The sequence below is a fragment of the Saccopteryx bilineata genome, chromosome 3, assembly GCF_036850765.1.
Source record: "Saccopteryx bilineata isolate mSacBil1 chromosome 3, mSacBil1_pri_phased_curated, whole genome shotgun sequence".
Classification (NCBI taxonomy): Eukaryota; Metazoa; Chordata; class Mammalia; order Chiroptera; family Emballonuridae; genus Saccopteryx; species Saccopteryx bilineata.
The window spans coordinates 311,537,075-311,556,850 of NC_089492.1; the positions used below are offsets into that span (position 1 = coordinate 311,537,075).

Genomic DNA, 19,776 nt, shown 5'->3' on the forward strand with positions numbered 1-19,776 from the left:
ACCAAATTATAACCACTCCCTCCACTGGTGGCTGCGCCCAACACCAGCGTTAGGAATTCCCAACTAAGCAGGCCCCACCCCATATCCTAACGCTATCCCAGGTTTAGCCCCGCCCACCAGGATTCTAGCAGGCCCAAAAACCTTAACCACGCCCCTCACGGGACCAGCCTCCCCCTCCCCCTCCTCCTCCATTATTTTTGTCCCGAGGTCTAAACTCAGGCCCAGAAGTTGCAGCTGCATCACACACACTAATCTTGTCCCTTTCCCAGCCACCATCCTCAATTTCTCCTTCTCCCTAAGTCATGGGGTCCGGAGTGGGCTCCAGGGAGGAAAGAGCACAGCCCGGAGAGCCAGACTAACCCCCTCCTGCCGCCCCCTCCCCATCAAGGCCAGGAAGCTTCAGTGCCCTCCCAGCAGCGTCTTCAGGTATTCGGGGAGGCCTGCAGGAGGGGGGGGGGGAGACGTATCAGGGAAGTGGAGGAAAGTAGACCCCCTTCCTCCCGCTTCTTCCGCCATGGAAAAGCCTGCCAAGCACAGCAACCCAATCTGCCCGGGCCAGAAACATTGTTCAAAGGTTAGCGAAAGCGCTGCGTTTAATAGAGACAACTGGTGGCGGTGTAATTCAAGTCCTTCGAAGAGTCACCGGCTAGTCGCCATGCCTTAGATATAACCTGGAGGCGGGAAACTCATCCCGGAGACTAGCACCTACCCTCCATGGCCTCCATAAGTGGGTAACAGCCATCTAGATGCCACAACGCCCCCATATGTGAGTCTGGACTACGACCCTGGCTCCTCCCTCCCTTACTTTTAACCCTCTCCTGGCTGGAGTGTGGCAGAAGCAGAGGACAGAGGAGCGAGGCTGCGGGAAGTTAGTGCAGAGTCGGTGGGCGCGGTCAGCGGGCGGCCCCCGGTGGTGAGGCAGCCGCCACCACCTTGCAGAAACGCACCCTCTGGAAGCTGGTGATCTCCGCAGTCTCCTGGCCCTCGGGGCCTGCCTCTGGGGAGAGAAAGGGGGGTCAACAGAGGGGAACAGACCCCAACTCACCTCCTCCCAGACCCAAGACACCCCCTACCTAGCTTGGCTCATCATCCCGATTAAGCCTGGCTACCATCACACACACACACACACACACACACACACACACACACACGCGCGCTAAGTGGTTTAAGGGCTTCAGGCTCTTTTAATCCTCACAGTGGATCCATGAGGCAGCAGGACCCTGTTTACATCGAGAAAATAAACTGGTATTCCGAGATCACAGTCACTAAACCAACACGTGACCCAAAGACAAAGTACTAGAGCACCCTGGCCTCACCTACCACCCTACACTCTGTTCTCTCCGACCACCGCCCACTCCCACCTCACAGGTTTAAAGCTACTGTGCCCTACTGCGCCTGCGCTCCTTTGCCCTTGCCTGCATCCTGAGTTCCAAACTTTCCTTGGTTCCATCCCCAAATCCTAATCCCATTCCTGGAGGAAGGAGCTTGGTCGCAACCTGGTTTCCACCGGGTGGAGGTGGTGAAACGGGGTTCGGGCTCTTGCTCCTCCTCCCTTGCACCTAACATTCCAATAAGGTCCGCATTCCTATTTTAATTTACCCCACCGGGTTACATCTCAAAAATCTAATCCGGCAGAGTTTAAATCCATTTTACACTGCCCCTCCCCATTCTTTATTTAAATTTCTAATCCTGCCTTTAGCCCCACCCACTAGACCTAGCCATGCCCCTTACCTTTAAATTCCTTTGGACAATTCCTGAGGTCCACCTTTAAATCCTAATCCCGTCATGATTCCACCTCCATACCCCTGGGCCTCTCATACACTCGATTCCCAGTCGCTTGTCGCCATAAATCCTTTCCTTGGCTCCATTTCCTATGCTATCCCAGCACTCTACGGTCACCCCCAGGTCCAGCGCTACCCCACAGCAGTGATGGAACCCAGCTCCACTCCACCCTCCTTCCGCCAAGTCCTCCAGGGCCCATCAGCTCCCGCACCTGGAGCTGCCTCAGACCCCTCCTCTTCAGTTTCCTGGGTTCCCGGGAGGCTGGGCCCACTCTCCAGGGAGGTCGGCGCTGGCCGATCACCTCCTGGGGAAGGGGGAGGCCCAGTCAAGCCCCTCCCTCTCCAGGCAGTCTCCCACCCCAAGACAGAAGGCCCTCAAGGAATGCCAGGGGATTCAAGGACACAGGTGGGGAATGTTATCTGAATGTAAATGTCATTGAATGTGAATTCTTTATTGGGGATGGAGCTCTGGAATGGCCCAGAGCAGGGGCAGTATCTGAGGGTGGGCATTCCAGAGACCCGTGGGGGCAGCACACAAAGGGACATGGACTGTCCTCCCTAGCTGCCAGGGCAGCGGGGCACATGAGGTTCCAGGGCCCAGCCCAAGCCCCCCCACCCCCACCCCATGCACCGGGAACACACACACAAGCAGCCAGCTTCATGCATTTCCAAACGGCCAGGCCTCACCCGGAGAGAGGACATCAGCCGGGTGGGTGGTCCGGGGAGAATTCAGCTCCATCTCTTCACCCCAGTCAGACACAGGCTGGTGGCCTCCAGGGGGTGAGAAGGGGCTGGTGGGTGTGGCAGGAGCCTGGGGAAGAGGCAGGGCCTCCTCTGGCCTGGATGGCTCTTTGTTGGCCTGCTCACTGCTGGGGCTCCCGATGGGCTCCTGCTCTTGGGCTGATTCTTCTTCCTCTTCCTCTTCTTTCTCCTCCTCCTCCTCCTCCTCCTCGTCCTCCTCCTGGTCCGCCTCTTCTGCCTCCTCAATCTCTTCCTCATCCTCACTCACATCTTCCCATTCCTCATCATCCCCTTCATCCTCCTCCCCTTCGTCTTCCTCCCCCTTGTCCTCCTCCCCCTGATCTTCAGGAGGCTGGTGGGCAGGGGCTGGGGTCTCAGGCAGCTGTGGGAACACAGGGCAGGTGGAGGAGAGGGTGCTGGCCCTGAGCAGCCCCGCACCCCCTGCCCAGAGATGACAGTCCACCTAACCTGTGTGGGCATCTCCTTGCGGGGGGTGGGCTGTGGAGCCTCAGGGGCAGGGGACACTACCTCCTTCGTCTCCCAGCGGTCATCATGGTCACTGGAGAGGTCAGAGGAAAGGATCATGAGGCCTCAGGGAGACAGGAGGAAGGAGCTTCCACTTCCTACGCCCCCCCTTCCAGAAGAGGTTCAAAATTCAACTTGGGGAGAGAAATAGGTTGCAGAATTTCCTAAGAAGATTAGCATGCTGGAGCACCCAGAAGGAAATGGTGGGTGTGTCTCTTCAGGTGTCCAAGACAGACAGATGGAGAGAGGACCAGGTTGCAGAAGAGGAGATGGGTGCGAGAAAAGGAGGGGACAGATGAGGGTAAAGTGGAGAGAGAGGCCCCAACCCCCCCCCCAAACCAAGCACCTGACCCCACAGAGAGACAAGGCTCAGAGAGACAGACAAAACCACAAATACACAAGTCAAAGAACAACTGGGTATAGGGCCACATAGCCCCACCGGGAATGCACACATGCCCAGGGAAGGGGTGCCCCCACCTGTAGGCACGGGGGACTGCCTTGGCCTGGGGTCGGCTGCTCCTCTTCTTCCTGCGGCTAACCTCAGCTTTGTGCTGAGACAGGAATTCCCTGAAAGTGGGGGGCTTGGGGGGCCGGGCCCAGGCCTGGTCATCTGCAACAGAACCCCGGAGGGGTCAAGGGTGGGGAACACAGCACAAACCACTGCCCAACACGTGGCCCAGCCAGCAACCTCACCCCATTCAGGAACACCCACTCACCATAGCGATGGGATGGTTCAAGGGCAGCGGCTGGACCATCCCTGAACCTAGGGAAATGAGAGAAGGGGTGAACAAGAAGCTGGAGAAACAGTGCAAGCAAGAGGGGTGGGAATAGATAAGAGGGAAAGATGGGGGCCAGGGTCAGATATCAAGATCATAGGAGGAGAGATGGTTAAGAAGATGGGGGATTAGAAATGGGATAGGATCAGGTGATGGACAAGAGGCAAATTTGGCCTGACCAGGCAGTGGCGCAGTGGATAGAGCATAGAACTGAGATGCGGAGGACCCAGGTTCGAGACCCCAAGGTCGCCAGCTTGAGCGCAGGCTCATCTGGCTTGAGCAAAAAGCTTGCCAGCTTGGACTCAAGGTCACTGGCTCAAGCAAGGGGTTACTTGGTCTGCTGAAGGCCCGCAGTCAAGACACATATGAGAAAGCAGTCAATGAACAACTAAGGTGTCACAACAAAAAACTGATGATTGATGCTTCTCATCTCTCTCCATTTCTGTCTGTCTGTCCTTGTCTATCCCTCTCTCTGACTCTCTCTCAGTCCCTGTAAAAAAAAAAAAAAAAAAAAAAAGAGGCAAGTTTGACATCATATGACAAATATAGAAACAAAAATTTCAGCATTTTTGCCTGACCTGTGGTGGCACAGTGGATAAAGCATCGACCTGGAAATGCTGAGGTCGCCGGTTCAAAACCCTGGGTTTTAAAAAATTAAAAAAAAAAAAAAAAAAAAAGCCTGACCTGTGGTGGTGCAGTGGATAAAAGTGTCGACCTGGAAATGCTGAGGTCGCCGGTTCGAAACCCTGGGCTTGCCTGGTCACGGCACATATGGGAGTTGATGCTTCCTGCTCCTCCCCCCTTCTCTCTCTCTCTCTCTCTTTCTCTCTCTCCTCTAAAGTGAATAAATAAATAAAAAATTTAAAAAACAAAACAAAACAAAACAAAAAAACCCTGGGTTTGCTTGGTCAAGGCACATATGGCAGTTGATGCTTCCAGCTCCTCCCCCCTTCTCTCTCTCTGTCTCTCCTCTCTCTCTCCCTCTCTCTCTCTCTCTCTCCCTCTCCTCTCTAAAATGAATAAATAAAAAATTTCAGCATTTGAAACCCCAGAACAAAAATTTGAAAAGTACATGATTCCTAGCTTACTGTCTGGCCTCATTTCCTATTACTATCTCTCACCTTCCCAGTGAAATAGGTTCTCCTACCACAAGGAGCTCCTGCCTCAGGGCCTTTGCACCTGCTGCTCCTGGGACACACTTATCCAGATCCTTCAGGAGCCAGTTCCCTCACCTCCTTCAGACCTCAGCTCAGAGGCTTTCCTAAGTCCTCATCTAAAATAATATCTTATGTATATTATTGAAGTCTAAAAGAAGCCTCCATCCCACGGCACAATCTGCTTCATTATTCTTTACAACTTAATATTAGATCTAGTCATGACCCATCTTTCCCACTAGACTGTAAGTTCCATGCAGCGAGAAACGTTTTCACCCCAATTACCTAGAACCTTCCATGATACGCAGGAAGGACTCAAAAAAACATCTGCTGCCTGACCTCTGGTGGCACGGTGGATGAAGCGTTGACCTGGAACACTGAGGTCACCGGTTCGAGGCCCCAGGCTTGCCTGGTCAAGGCACATATGGGAGCTGATGCTTCCTACTCCTCCCCTACTTCTCTCTCCTCTCTCTCAAAATGAATAAATAAAATTAACTTTTAAAAAAAACCAAACATCTGCTAACAAAGTCAATGCACATGAGACTTGTTGCAAGCTTCTTTAGGGACACAAGAGAAAAACAATTATTTTTTTTTTTTTAGAGAGAGAGGGACAGGAAGAGGAAGAAAGAATGAGAAGCATCAACTTATAGTTGCTTTCACTTTAGTTGTTCGTTGATTCCTTCTCATACCTGCATTGATGGGGGGGGAGAGAACACCTAAAGCTGAACCAGTGACACCTTGCTCAAGCCAGCGACCTTGGAATCATATATTAATGATCCCGTGCTCAACCTAGAGACTTTGGCATTCCAGGCAGCAATCTTTGGGCTCAAGCCAGCGACCCTGGGATCCTGCACTCAAGCCAGCGAACCCATGCTCAAGCTGCCGACCTCAGGGTTTCAAACCAGGGACCTCAGCGTTCTGGGTCAACACTCTATCTACTGTGCCACTACCGGTCAGGGTACTTTCTCATTCTTTAATTTTTTATTTATTTATTTATTTTTTTTACAGAGACAGAGAGAGAGTCAGAGAGAGGGATAGACAGGGACAGACAGACAGGAATGGAGAGAGATGAGAAGCATCAATCATCAGTTTTTCGTTGCACGTTGCAACACCATAGTTGTTCATTGATTGCTTTCTCATATGTGCCTTGACCGCGGGCCTTCAACAGACCAAGTAACCCCTTGCTCGAGCCAGCGACCTTGGGTCCAAGCTGGTGAGCTTTTCGCTCAAACCAGATGAGCCCGCGCTCAAGCTGGTGACCTCGGGGTCTCGAACCTGGGTCCTTCCGCATCTGAGTCCAACGCTCTATCCACTGCACCACTGCCTGGTCAGGCACTTTCTCATTCTTAACCCCTGAGAACATCCCCCCCCACAAGAGCCCAGCTGCCTACACTTTAGAAAGATCAGTGACAATACCTATGCAGATATGTATGTCTCATAGTTGCACAAGCTTAGTTCATAATCCAAAAATAATTGCTCTAACCAGGCACATAAACAAGATCCACCTTTTTCTCAAGCCAGCATCAACAATAAAACTAGGTGTGAAATCTTCCAAGGCAAGAGGACAGAAGATGGTGTAAAACTACAGCTACTGAGGCCTGGCCAGATGGTTCAGTTGGTTAGAGCATCGTCCCAATATGCTACGGTTGTAAGTTTGATCCCTGCTCAGGGCACATACAAGAATCAACCAATGGCCAGACCAGGCAGTGGCACAATGGATAGAGTGTTGGACTGCGATGCAGAGGACCCAGGTTCAAGACCCTGAGGTTGCCAGCTTGAGCGTGGGCTCATCTGGTTTGAGCAAAAGCTCTCCAGCTTGGACCCAAGGTCGCTGGCTCGAGCAAGGGGTTATTCGGTCTGCTGAAGGCCCGCAGTCAAGGCACATATGAGAAAGCAATCAATGAACAACTAAGGTGTTGCAACACGCAATGAAAAACTAATGATTAATGCTTCTCATCTCTCTGTTCCTGTCTGTCTATCCCTCTCTCTGACTCTCTCTCTGTCTCTGGAAAAAAAAAAAAAAAGAATCAACCAATGAAACCAGTTAGAAGGTGACGGAAGACAATTGGACTTTGGGTGATGAGAATGCAGCATAATCAAATGTCAAAATAACCTAGAGATGTTTTCTCTGAGCATATGTACCCTGATTTGTCAATGTCACCCCATTAAAATTAAAAAAAATCAACCAATGAATGCATAAATAAATGGAACAACAAACTGATCTCTCTCTCTCTCTCTTAAATCAATAAATTTTTTTAAACCTAAAAAAAAAACTACAGCTGCTGATCTTAAGACTGCTGTTTGTTGGCTCTTTCAAAAACTTCTCCATCTTTGATATGGAAGCTGGTCCTACTATCAGTGACACAAAGATGCCTTCACTTAAAGTTTGACTAACTGGGATTTTCCTGGACCTTTTCAGGGACAGAGTCAGATCTGAGGGGTTTGGGTTGGTGAAAACAAATTACACAGATGAAGAGAAGATACAAAGGTCTAATACTGTTAACAATTCTTCCTGCCCTCCCTGTGTGAGAATTTACATCCACGCCTTTAGCCATGAAATCACGGCGGTACTACCCACTAGAACAGGGGGCCCCAAACTAAGGCCCATGGGCCACATGCGGCCCCCTGAGGCCATTTATCCGGCCCCCACCGCACTTCCGGAAGGGCACCTCTTTCATTGGTGGTCAGTGAGAGGAGCATAGTTCCCATTGAAATACTGGTCAGTTTGTTGATTTAAATTTACTTGTTCTTTATTTTAAATATTGTATTTGTTCCCATTTTGTTTTTTTACTTTAAAATAAGATATGTGCAGTGTGCATAGGGATTTGTTCATAGTTTTTTTTATAGTCCAGATCTCCAACAGTCTGAGGGACAGTGAACTGGCCCCCTGTGTAAAAAGTTTGGGGACCCCTGCACTAGAACAAGCAGTTTGAGTTCCTACCCAGAGATGCTGGGTCTGTTGGCTAACAGAATAGAACTCTTCCTTTTGCACATCTGCTAATGTGATGACCTACTCTTTCCTAGGCTGCTGCTCCCCTCAGCCTGATCCCCAGAATGAACAGACATGGAGCAGAACTGAATTCAAGAAGCCAAGCCTGCCTGCCTGCCTTGGTGCAGTGGATAAAGCGTTGGACTGGGACGTGGAAGACCCAGGTTCGAGACCCCGAGGTCGCCAGCTTGAGCGCGGGCTCATCTGGTTTGAAGCAAAAGCTCACCAGCTTGAGCCCAAGGTCACTGGCTCGAGCAAGAAGTCACTCATCTGCTGTACTCCCCCCCGCGCCCCCCCCCGTTAAGGCACATATTTATTTATTTTTTTATAGAGACAGCGATAGAGTCAGAGAGAGGGATAGACAGGGACAGACAGACAGGAACAGAGAGATGAGAAGCATCAATCATTAGTTTTTCGTTGCAACACCTTAGTTGTTCATTGATTGCTTTCTCATATGTGCCTTGACTACGGGCAGGCCTTCAGCAGCCCGAGTAACCCCTTGCTCGAGCCAGCAACCCTGGGTCCAAGCTGGTGAGCTTTTGCTCAAACCAGATGAGCCCGCGCTCAAGCTGGTGACCTTGGGATCTCGAACCTGGGTCCTTCCACATCCCAGTCCAATGTTCTATCCACTGCACCACCACCTGGTCAGGCAAGGCACATATGAAAAAACAATCAATGAACAACTAAGGTGCCACAAGGAAGAATTGATGCTTCTCATCTCTCTCCCTTCCTGTCTGTCCCTATATGTCCCTCTGTCTGTCACCAAAAAAAAAAAAAAAGCCAAGCCTGCCAGACCCACAGCTGAAAGTCCAGCATGTAGCTCAGTTGGAAGAGTGTCATTCCAATGCACCAAGGTTGCAAGTTCGATCCCTGGTCAGCGCACATACAAGAATCAATCAATGAATGCATAAATACGTGGAACAACAAATTAATGTTTCTCTCTCTTTCTCTCTCCCACTTCCTCTCTAAAATTAATTAATTAAGTATCTGTGTTTAACAAATAACTGCATTCATTATTTTTTCCATCTATTTTTTTTTTTTGAAAGGAGATAGTGCGACAGATTCCCACTTGTGCCCTGACCGGGATCCACCTGGCAACCCCCCATCTGGGACTGATACTCAAAATCAACCAAGCTATTTTTAGCGCCTGAGATTGATCCTCTAACCAACCGAGCCATCCCCAGTTCCCAGGGCCAATGCTCAAACCACCTGAGCCACTGGCTATGGGAAGGGAAGAGGGAGAGAAGGGGGAAAGGGAGAGAGGGAGAGAAGGGAGAGACGGAGAGGAGGTGGAGAGGGAGATACAGGGGAGAGGGAGAGAAGGGGGAGAGGAAGAGAAGGGGGAGAGGAAGGAGAAGCAGATGGTTGCTTCTCCTGTGTGCTCTGCCCGGGAATCGAACCCAGGAGATCCACACACCAGGCTGATGCTCTATCCATTGAGATAGCCAGCTAGGGCCTACTTTCATTTATTTTTTTTTAAATGTCCTCCCTGACCTGTGGTGGTGCTATGGATAAAGTGTCAACTTGGAATGCTGAGATTACCAGTTCAAAACCCATACAATGCTGAGGTCGCCGGTTTGAAACCCTGGGCTTGCCTGGTCAAGGCACATATGGGAGTTGATGCTTCCAGCTCCTCCCCCCTTCTCTCTCTGTCTCTCCTCTCTCTCTCTCTCTCTCTCTCTCTGTCTCTCCCTCTCCTCTCTAAAAAAAAATGAATAAATAAAAAAAAATTAAAAAAAAACCCCATACAAGAAGCAACTAGTACAAGTTGATATTCCCGTTCCTCCCCCTCTCTTTTCTCTCTCTTCTCTCTGTAAAATAAATAAATAAAATGTTAAAATTAAAAATGCCTCAGCTGGGTGTCTAAGTGGATAGAGCATCTCCCCAGCACACTAAGGTCGTGGGTTCAATCCCTCATCAGGGCACAAAGAGAGATAATCAATGAGTGCACAAGTAAATGCAACAATTAAGTGGACAACGAGTTGATGCCTCTCTTCCTCCCCCACTTCAAATCAATGAAAAAAAAATGTTTTTAGATGCTTTTTTGTGACACTGAGATCTGGTGGTTACACAGCATTGCCGTAGTGATTGCTGATACACAGGATGAGAAAGTCAGGTCCAAGATCACAGAGCCAAACAGGGGTAAGACTCACATCCCATCGGTCTTCTCAGCATCCCACTCCCGCCGCCACTGGCCGGTGGGCTTGCGGTGTCTCTGCAGCCGCTCCTGGTCGATCTTCTCCCTCTCCTGCTTCCAACGCAGGTACTCGGACCGCTCCCGGCCCGTCATGGAAAGTGTCATGTCGCTGGCACCACCCAGGCCAGCCCGGCGGCCCTGCTCCACAGCAGATAGTCAGTCAGGGCCCCATCCCGCTGCCCACCCCACCCAACCCCATGTCCTCCAAGCTCAGAGGGAGAGTCACCTGCTCAAGGTCACAAGGTCTGTTCACGTGGCACCTTCTCAGAGAGGCCATCCCAGATCTCTCTGTCCCACTCCCCCTGCTGGATTTTTCTTCACATTTGGTATTACCTGACATCTCATTACATATCCATTCATTTATCTCCCACCAGAATAGACTTCATTAGGGGAGGAGCTTTGCCTTATTAAAAACCCTTAGCCCCAGTACCTAGGACAGCGCCAGGCATCCAGGTGGGCAGTAACCACTATTAACATTAAGAACTAGAAGAAGCCATTGCCAGAAGGCAGTGTGGCCCTGGCACTGGAACCAACAAGTCATCTGGGGCAAAAGCCCGGGGCAGGCTGCCTCCCCTTAGGGCTGCGCCTGGTGCTTGGCACACACCTAGGAACATCGGCTGCCGAAGGGAGATTCTGGCTGAAGCAGGCACGTGGCCCAGCATGCCCCACCGCCAGCACCCACCTGCCGCTCCTGCTCAAGGCCACAGCGCACGCGCTCAAAGTCGGGACCCCCCCAGTTGCGCCCATGCCTGCGGCTGCCTTCCCGGCGGTCCCGCTCAGGCTCCTCCAGGGGCCTGCCACGCCGTCGCGGGTCGTCCAGGAAGTTGCGCACAGGGTTAGGCTCCAGCACACCTTCCTGAGGGCATGGAGATCGGGGGTTGGCATACTCACCCGGCCCAGGTGGCTCTGCCCCACAGCGGGACACCCTGGCACTGACCCGCTGGTTACGCTCATACTCTGCAATCTTCTCCATCTCTTCGTTCATCTTCTCGATGTTCTGCCTGCGCCGCTCCTCCCACTCCTTGAGGGGGAGACAGAGACACCAGGTGTCAGGGGGAACCACTCAACTCTTCTGTGCTCAAGAGTTAACATGACAGCCCTGAGTGTCTCCTCAGACAGACCCGCTTTAAAAGCCAGCCCTTGGCTGGCATCTGGGAATCTGGCTCCAGCCTGTTCCCGGTCAACAGTTAGTTGATAAGGGGGATGCTCATCACACCTCGACTGTGCATGCCATCAATATGGTGTATGCTGAATGCCCACTTTCCCTCTGGGGTCGGGGTTTTGGATATCTATCAAGCAGAAGGGACCTACATGGCCAGCCACCAATAAAAACTCTGGGCACTAGGTCTCTAATGAGCTACTGGAAGACAGCCTTTCATGTATGTTGTCACGACTCTGCTTGAGGAAGTAAATGCAGCCCATATGACCCCACTGAGCGAGCTGGTCACCTCCAGATCTCAGCCCAGGCGCCTTTCTACTCTGATTTTGCTTTGAGTTCTTTTACTGTAGTAAATCTTGGCCAGGGGAATTTCTAGGAAAACAGTGAATTTGAGAGAGGGGTTGGGGACCCAGACACACCAGGGTCGCCACCGTAATAATGTCAGTTTAACAATAATAACTTGGCAGTTGACTTGGTCACCCTCCCCACAATCCATTCTCCTTTCCTCTGTGGTAAAAGAATTTTATATGAGCACATAGCCAAGCTGCTGAGATGACGTTTTCATTCCCAGGAATCAGCATACAAGAGAAAAATAAACTTCCATTGGATTTAAGTGGAGTGTTTTCATTACATGCTTTAGTGCAGGGGTCCCCAAACTACGGCCCACGGGCCGCATGCGGCCCCCTGAGGCCATTTATCCGGCCCCCACCGCACTTCCTGAAGGGGCACCTCTTTCATTGGTGGTCAGTGAGAGGAACATAGTTCCCATTGAAATACTGGTCAGTTTGTTGATTTAAATTTACTTGTTCTTTATTTTAAATAGTGTATTTGTTCCCGTTTTTTTTTTTACTTTAAAATAAGATATGTGCTGTGCTCGCTTCGGCAGCACATATACTAAAATAAGATATGTGCAGTATGCATAGGCAATGTTCATAGCTTTTTTATAGTCCGGCCCTCCAACGGTCTGAGGGACAGTGAACTGGCCCACTGTGTAAAAAGTTTGGGGACCCTTGCTTTAGTGTGTACAAATGATAAACATCCACAAGTCACACCCTCTGAGCACTTACTCTGGAGAGTTTATGTCACAGAATGTTTATAATAACCTTTAAACCAGATATTCTTCCCACTTAAGAGTGAGAACTCAGGCTGACCAGTGGTGGTGCAATGGACAGAGCATCGACCTGGGATGGTGAGAACCCAGGTTTGAAAATCCGAGCCTGCCAGCTTGAGTGCGGGCTCTTCCAGCTTGAGTATGGGATCATCAACATGATCCCATGATTGCTGGCTTGAAGCCCAAGGTTACTGGCTTGAGCCCAAGGTCACTGACTTGAACAAGGGGTCACTGGCTTGGCTGCAGCCCTTCAAGGCATGTTATGAGAAGCAATCAATGAACAACTAAAGTGTCACAACTATGAGTTGATGCTTCACATCTCTCTCCCTTCCTGACTCTCTCTCTCTAAAAAAAAGGAAGAGGAAGGGAGAAAGGGAAGGAGGGAAGAAGGAAAGGAAAGGAAAGAAAAAAGGAAGGAGAGAGGGAGAAAGGTGCAGGGAAAGTACACACAGCACTGGTCAGCATGGGGAGAGAGGAAAGCGCTAGATGGAGGGACTGAAACAAAGACAGAGACACAGAAAATTGGACAAATAGGCCAACGGTCCATCTGAGCAGAAAGAGAAAGAAATAACAATGGAGAGCTCAGCCAGAGGCCTCTAGCCCCTTCCCGACTCCTACCTTGGATCTGCGGTCAGCAGTTGAGGCATCTCCAGTTCCAGGGAGATGAGGGGACCCTCTGCCCCGGCCTCTCCGGCCACGGCCACCAGCTCCTCCTCGAGGCTGCTCCCCAGGACTGTCCTCCCAGGTGCGGGATGCTCGGCCCATCCCTGCACGGCCTCCCTGCTGGGGGGGAGTCCGACCTCCCCTGCTGGCCCCTTGGGGCCGAGGGGTGCCAGGAGACCTCCTGGAAGGACCTTGGTTCTTCTCCTGGAAGTAGGGAGGAAGGAGAAGTCCAGTCACTGGGGCTGGGAGACTAGGACAGCCCGGGCCCAGGAGCAGCTGCCAGGATGGAGGCCACCCACCAGTCTAGGGCCGCTGGGAGGGCTCTCAGGCCTCAGCTCTTTCCTCTCCCTGTCCTCAGGTGTCCCCAACCCCAGTGTGGGGCTCACCATCTCAACTGCTACATTTTCCTTCTCCAGGGAGCGGCCCTTCCGGGGAGCTGTCACAGCCACACCCTCAAGTTCAGCTTTTTTACGGTCTTCCTCAATCTCCTAGGACCAAACATCAGAGGTAGGTGAGTGTCAGGGGTCCTGTGTGTGTCTGGACTCCCACAGCCCCCTAAATCTCTCCCAAGTCTGGCTGCAGCCCAGGTCTCTCTCATGAGCTCTAGATAGAAAGCCAGTCACCTCAGCATCTTCCCCCAAACTACAGCAGGCTGCTCCCCAGCTAAGAACCCTCCTATGTTGTCCTTAGCAAAGTAAGAGCCAGAGGCTCCCCCACAGCCCACGGTCTAACCTGCTTACCATCCAGACCTCATCTCCCACCCTCACTCCCTTCACTAACTCTAGTCTCTCACTGCTCCTAGAAAATACAAGACTCAGACCTGCCTCAGGGCCTTTGTACCTGCTGTATCAGTCCCTCACTTTCTTCAGGTCTCTGCTCATAGGTTCCCCTTATAGAAACTGGCTCTCCTGTCATCCTTCTTCCCCTTCCCCTGTTCACACCTGGCATTATATATATTTTACCTACTGTCTGCTTCCTCCTGCCAAAGAATCTGCCTGAAGACACAGACATCTCTCTGTTTTGTTCACTGATGTATATCCCAAGCCTAGAACACTTCCTGGCACACACACACAAAATTCAATATGCTTTTTCTTTTAATGAATGAATGAAGAATGAATAAATGAAACCCCATCCTCCTCCTAGCTCGCATCTCTGGAATAGCCCCACCACCTACTCTGTTACCTTTAGAAGGGACCTGGGCCTTGTCCTGAATTATCCCCCACTCTTTCCCACCTCCCACCGCTGCCCATCAGACACTGAGTCCCTCCAAGCAGCCCTCTCCTAAGCCAAGCACCTCCTCTCTCCCCAAGGTCTCTGCCTCAGCTTCCTCTGTGGGGTCTTTGGTGTTCAGTGTCACCTCCTTCCATATACCACTACACAGCAGTCAGAGGTATCTTCCTAAAAAGCTATTCTAACAAGGCCTCACTCCTCTCAAAACCCTTCATGGCTCCTCAGTGCCCTCAAGAAAAAGTCCAAACTTTCAGCCTGGCCCCTACTGATCTCTCCGGGTCAATATTCCCCAAATGACCCTCTAATTTTAAGCTCCAAGTATTTATACAAACTGTTTCCTTGCCTGACCTGTGGAGGTGCAGTGGATAGAGCATCGACCTGGAATGCTGAGGTCACTGGTTCAAAACCCTACACTTGTCTGGTCAAGGCATATATGGGAGTTGATGCTTCCTGCTCCTCCCCCCTTTCTCTCTCTCCTAAAATGATTAAATTAAAAAAAAAAAAATGTTTCCTCTGCTTGAAACATATTCTGCTCTCCTTTTGAATTAGCTAATTACCATAATACCTAATCACCCTTCAGATCCCAGAATCCCCTCTTCCAGGAAGTCTTCCCTAATATCCTCCAGGTAGGGGGAAGAGCCTGCTCTGGGGTCCCAAACACCCTCTCAACTCCCTGATCCCAGCCTTGCCCACTCTGGGTCATCAATGACTGACAACAGCGCTATAGCCCCAATAGACCGTCAACCCTGCATGGGCAGGTCCAGGGCTGTCTCAGTCACAGCTGTTTTCCCAGTACCACTCAGCACAGGTCCTGGTACAGTGAAGACCTTGGTAAATATTTGTGAATGAATGATGTGATAATGGCATGAAGTAAAGAATGCCAGGCTAAGGCTTTTGGCTTTTATCCTAACAGTGAAGGGGAACCATGAAAAGGTTTTAAGGAAGGGAGAGGTGAGGGAAACTCACTGCGGGGAGGAGAGGGGATGGGATCTCCCAGGGCAGGGCTAGGGCACCTGGTAGCGCCGGATGAGAGCCTCATTCTTCCGTCGTAGAGCCTCGATTCTCTTGTCCAACTCAGCATCCTTCTCTTCCTTCGATTTCAGATCCAGCGTGGCTGACTGAAATAGGGAGACAGTTAGAGAGCAAGAAAAACCTATACCCACCTCAGTGCCTTCAATACAGGGTCTAAGTCTGGCATCCCTCCTCCCAAGCCCCCTGCACCAAAGCTCAGATTCCAGACTTGCCACCTCACCATTCTGCTGGCTGGGTGGGGCAATGGTCCCAGCAAACCTTCCCTGCAGAATTTGGACACAGCACTAAGGGTTCCTGAGGGCAGAAGGAACAGAAGTAAGACCAATGCCCTCCTCCCATCTGCTTCCTCCTCTCCCATCCCAGGCCCTCCTATTTCACATACGCATACACGCACACACAACCCTGCACCCCAAGAGAATTCTAGTCATCACTCTCAAGTTCTCTTGAAATATTATCCCGCCCCTTACCTGGAAAACTTTAGGCTCCGCCCCCTGTGCACATTTGGACCCACCCATTTCCATGTAAACACTGGAGTCAAACCTCCCTTGGGAAAGTTCTGGCCTCACTGCACTGCTTAAGAAATCATCTAACACAGCTTCCCTCCAAACGAAGTTCCCTAGTCCAGACTCCACACTAGTGCTGAGAGAGAGTTTTAGCCGGGCCTCCATCTCAAGTAAACTTTAGCTACAGCCTGTACCCCCAACCTGTACAAGAAAGTTCTAGGCCCACCTCCCTTTGCCCATTCAGATGCCGCTCACATCCCTGTGAACATTCTAGATCTGCCCCTTACCCAGGAAAGTTTCAGAAACAGCCCATAACCCCATATTCAAAGAAAAAAGCTCGAAACCCAACCCTCAGAGCGCACTCTAAGCCTCTTTCAGGGTTGTCCTAGCTGCGACCCCGCCATCCCGAGAAAGGTGCTCCTGCCTTCCCGCAAAGATTCCAAAACAGGCACGGTACCTACTGGAGAGGCTTCTTGGGCCTGGCCCGGCCTCTCCAGTGAACACTATCCCCGCCCCGACACGGACAAAACTTCCCGACCTCCCCGCGGCTTTCCAGGGAAAAGCTCTAGCTTCGACCTGGTTCGGGACGTCCAGCACCTGCCCCAAGCCAGGACAAACTTTCTGGCCCCGCCCACACACTCACGTCATTGATCTGGCCCGGCTTCCGACGTTCCCAGCTAACACTCCTGGCCACGCCCCCCGGGTTTCAAAGCAACAGCTGAAACCTGCCCTCTCCTCGAGCTTGAGACCGACCCCGCCCCGGGCTCGCCAGCGCACACCCTGACCACGCCTTCGGCTTGCCCAACCAACCTTTTAGCCACGCCCCTTGGCTCCCGCCCCGCCCCGTCCCGTCAATATCTGGCCTCGCCCCGGGCACATCCAGCCAAGATTCTGGCTGTGTAGCCGGCTTCCGGGCCAATGTTCTAACGTTGCCCTTAGCTCTAGCAAAACTATCAGGCGCCACTCCAGCATTCCCCTGCAGGACCCTGGCCCCGCCCGTGTAACCGCCGTAACCTTTTTACCCCCCTCCGCCCTCGCCTTCACGTCAGAGTATGGGTCCGCCCCTGACTTCCTCGCCAACAATCTGGACCCACTTGCAGATAAGGCAAAACTTTCGGCCCCGCCCCCAGCGTTTTCGGCCAGGGTTTCAGCCCGGTTCCCCAGCTCTCAGCGCCACACTTTGGCACCGCCCCCAGCGCGGGCACAACTTTTCGGCCCCACCCCCAACTGCCCACCCACGTCCCGGCCCTGCCCACCAGCCGACGTCCCGCCCTGCCAGCGCCCCTCCAGTTTCCCATGTGGGCGTCCAGTCCCCGCCCCCTGCAGAGTACTCTGACCCCGCCCCCACGGGCTGCTCGCTTCCCTGATCACGCTCGCTCCCCCTACGTGGGGCGTCAGGCCCCGCCTTCTCCGGGCGCGTTCCCGGCCCCCTCTCCCGGTCACCTGTCACGGAGACCCCGCGGCGTCCGCGACTCCCGCTCCGTCGGCCTTCGCGTCCGCAGCTCCCGGGCCGTGTGCGTCACTTCCTGCCTGCACCACGTGAAGAGGGGAAATAAAGAGGGCCACTTCCGGTCCTGTCGACCCGTTTCCGGGATCCTTAAAGGCGCCGCGCCCCCACGGGTGGGTGCTGGAGCGGACCGAGCTGGTTTCTTCAAGCTTGTTCAACTTCCTTCTGCCTGGATTGCCTTCTTCCCGGGAAAGGAGACACCATACCCTCTCTCTGGCCTGTACCATGCCCCTTTTATTTTCTGGTTCCAATAAATAGGTGCATGCCAGGCGCTGGTCAGTGACTCCAGGAAACCGAACCTGCTAGGCTTGTCCTGGGGGAAATGGGGGAGAGGGGGAACGTCAAAGTGATGCGGGAGGTAGACCTCATGCCTGTTCTCATTAAGTCACAGGTGAATGTGAACCAACCAAAAACTATCAGAAATGGAGAGGCCTTGTTAGAGGAGCAGGAGAGGACACACAGCCTGTGACAAAGGCCTGTGGTGAGTGAGCTTGGCGTATTCCAGAAACTGGAAAAAGCTCAGAAGAGGATCAGCTGGATTTGGCTATAGAGTCCAGGAAGTTATGCATTAACCAAAACTGAGAGATAATCAACCAATAAGCAGTGATAAATACTATATAATACCCTTACAGGAGGTATAAGTAGGCAGACCAGCTTCCCTGAGGTTGCCAATAATTTTATTTTGTGATTTAAAACGGGAACCGGAAGTACCTAGTACTGTAGTCCCTTGCCCTTTATATGGCTACTCAACAGCTTTTCAGAGTCTTTCTCTACACATACAACTTAATTCTCATAATTCCCCAAATACCTGCCAAATTCACTGCAGCACTTTCTGCAGCTCCTTTTATTTATTTTTTGTAGTGAGAGAGACAGGAAGAGAGATGAGAAGCATCAACTTGTAGTTGCGGCACTTTAGTTATCGATTGCTTCTCACATGCCTTGATGGGGGGGGGGGGCCTGCAGCTGAGCCAGTGACCCCTTGCTCAAGCCAGCGACCTTGAGCTTCAAGCCAGCGACTATGGAATCACGTCAGTGATCCCACACTCAAGCCAGCGACTTCAGGGCTTGAACCTGGCACCTCAGCGTCCAAGGTCAACACTTTATCCACTGCACCATCATCAGTCAGGCTGATTTTGAGAGAGAGAAATATTTGCCTGTTGCTGTATGTGCCCTGACTGGGGATCAAACCCACAACCTTTGTGTACGTAAATGATGCTCTACCAACCGAGCTATCTAGCCAGGGTGCTTCTGCTTCTTATGTAACCTCCTCATAGGGGTGCTCCTTGACACCATTCATTTAAAATTTGCAAAACCTACCATCCCTTTTCCTCTTCCAATCCTATTTTTCTATTTATTGTTCACCTTCTAAACTAACATATCTCTTACTTATCTTGTTAACAGTTGGCTTCTGTATTACATCATCTGTTTTATACTGTGCTGTGTCCCCAGGACCTCCAATGGTGTCTTGTACCTAGTAGGCTCTCAAAAAATAGTTGTTGAATGAGTAAGTCTTTATAACTACTTTTTCTTGCCTTTTTATAAAACAAAAGGTATACTGCACTGAAATTCTATATCTTTAACTTAAAGAGGTCTAGTTCACAACCTCTTAAACTGCTGGGTAATCTTCCATCCTATAGATGGGCCTTAATTTACCAAACTCGGTCTCCTGGATGTTTGAGTAGTTTCAGTGCAGCCCACAATGCTTTGTGGGTACATGATCTGTTAACTTTGCTCAGAAAAGACTCATAATGTTGTGGTTAAGACTGTGGACTCTAGCGCTGACCAGTTAGACCATCGTCCCAAAGTACAGAGGTTGTTGGTTCGATTCCTGGTCAGGGCACATACAGAAACAGATTGATGTCCCCCTGCCACCTCTCTCTATCCCTCTCTCTTAAGTCAATAAAATAAATATTTTTTTGTGTGTGTATTTTTCTGAAGTTGGAAACGGGGAGGCACTCAGACAGACTCCCACATGTGCCCGACCGGGATTCACCCGGCATGCCCACCAGGGGGTGATGCTCTGCCCATCTGGGGCATTGCTCTGTTGCAACCAGGGCCATTCTAGCGCCTGAAGCAGAGGCCATGGAGCCATCCTCAGCGCCCAGGCCAACTTTGCTCCAATGGAGCTTTGGCTGCGGGAGGGGAGGAGAGATAAAGAGAGGAAGGAGAGGGGGAGGGGTGGAGAAGCAGATGGGCGCTTCTCCTGTGTGCCCTGGCCGGGAATTGAACCCGGGACTCCTGCACGCCAGGCCGACGCTCTACCACTGAGCCAACCGGCCAGGGCCTAAAATTTTTTTTTTTTTTTTTTTTTACAGAGGCAGAGATAGACAGGGACAGACAGACAGGAACAGAGAGAGATGTGAAGCATCAATCATCAGTTTCTCGTTGCACATTGTGACTTCTTAGTT

The 19,776-nt window shown here is 51.4% G+C and overlaps 1 protein-coding gene across 11 annotated transcripts; it reads right to left on the reverse strand.

Moving 5' to 3' along the window:
* Positions 1-302: 302 nt before the first annotated feature.
* Positions 303-17,414, reverse strand: CCDC9 (coiled-coil domain containing 9). Of its 11 annotated transcripts, XM_066271705.1 has the most exons (15): positions 17,305-17,414; positions 15,579-15,652; positions 15,340-15,444; positions 13,483-13,584; positions 13,052-13,300; positions 11,101-11,184; positions 10,846-11,019; positions 10,120-10,301; positions 3,764-3,810; positions 3,525-3,657; positions 2,991-3,081; positions 2,469-2,904; positions 1,994-2,086; positions 948-997; positions 303-440 (listed from the first exon to the last, which is right to left on the reverse strand). In XM_066271705.1, the coding sequence occupies exons 2-15, from the start codon at positions 15,579-15,581 to the stop codon at positions 423-425; spliced, it is 1,767 nt and encodes a 588-aa protein (XP_066127802.1). In that variant the 5' UTR covers positions 15,582-15,652; positions 17,305-17,414; the 3' UTR covers positions 303-422. The 11 variants fall into 11 exon arrangements, with proteins under 11 accessions (XP_066127802.1, XP_066127804.1, XP_066127795.1 ...); XM_066271707.1 differs by lacking the exon at positions 1,994-2,086; XM_066271698.1 differs by lacking the exon at positions 303-440 and having other exon boundaries at positions 576-997.
* Positions 17,415-19,776: the final 2,362 nt, after the last annotated feature.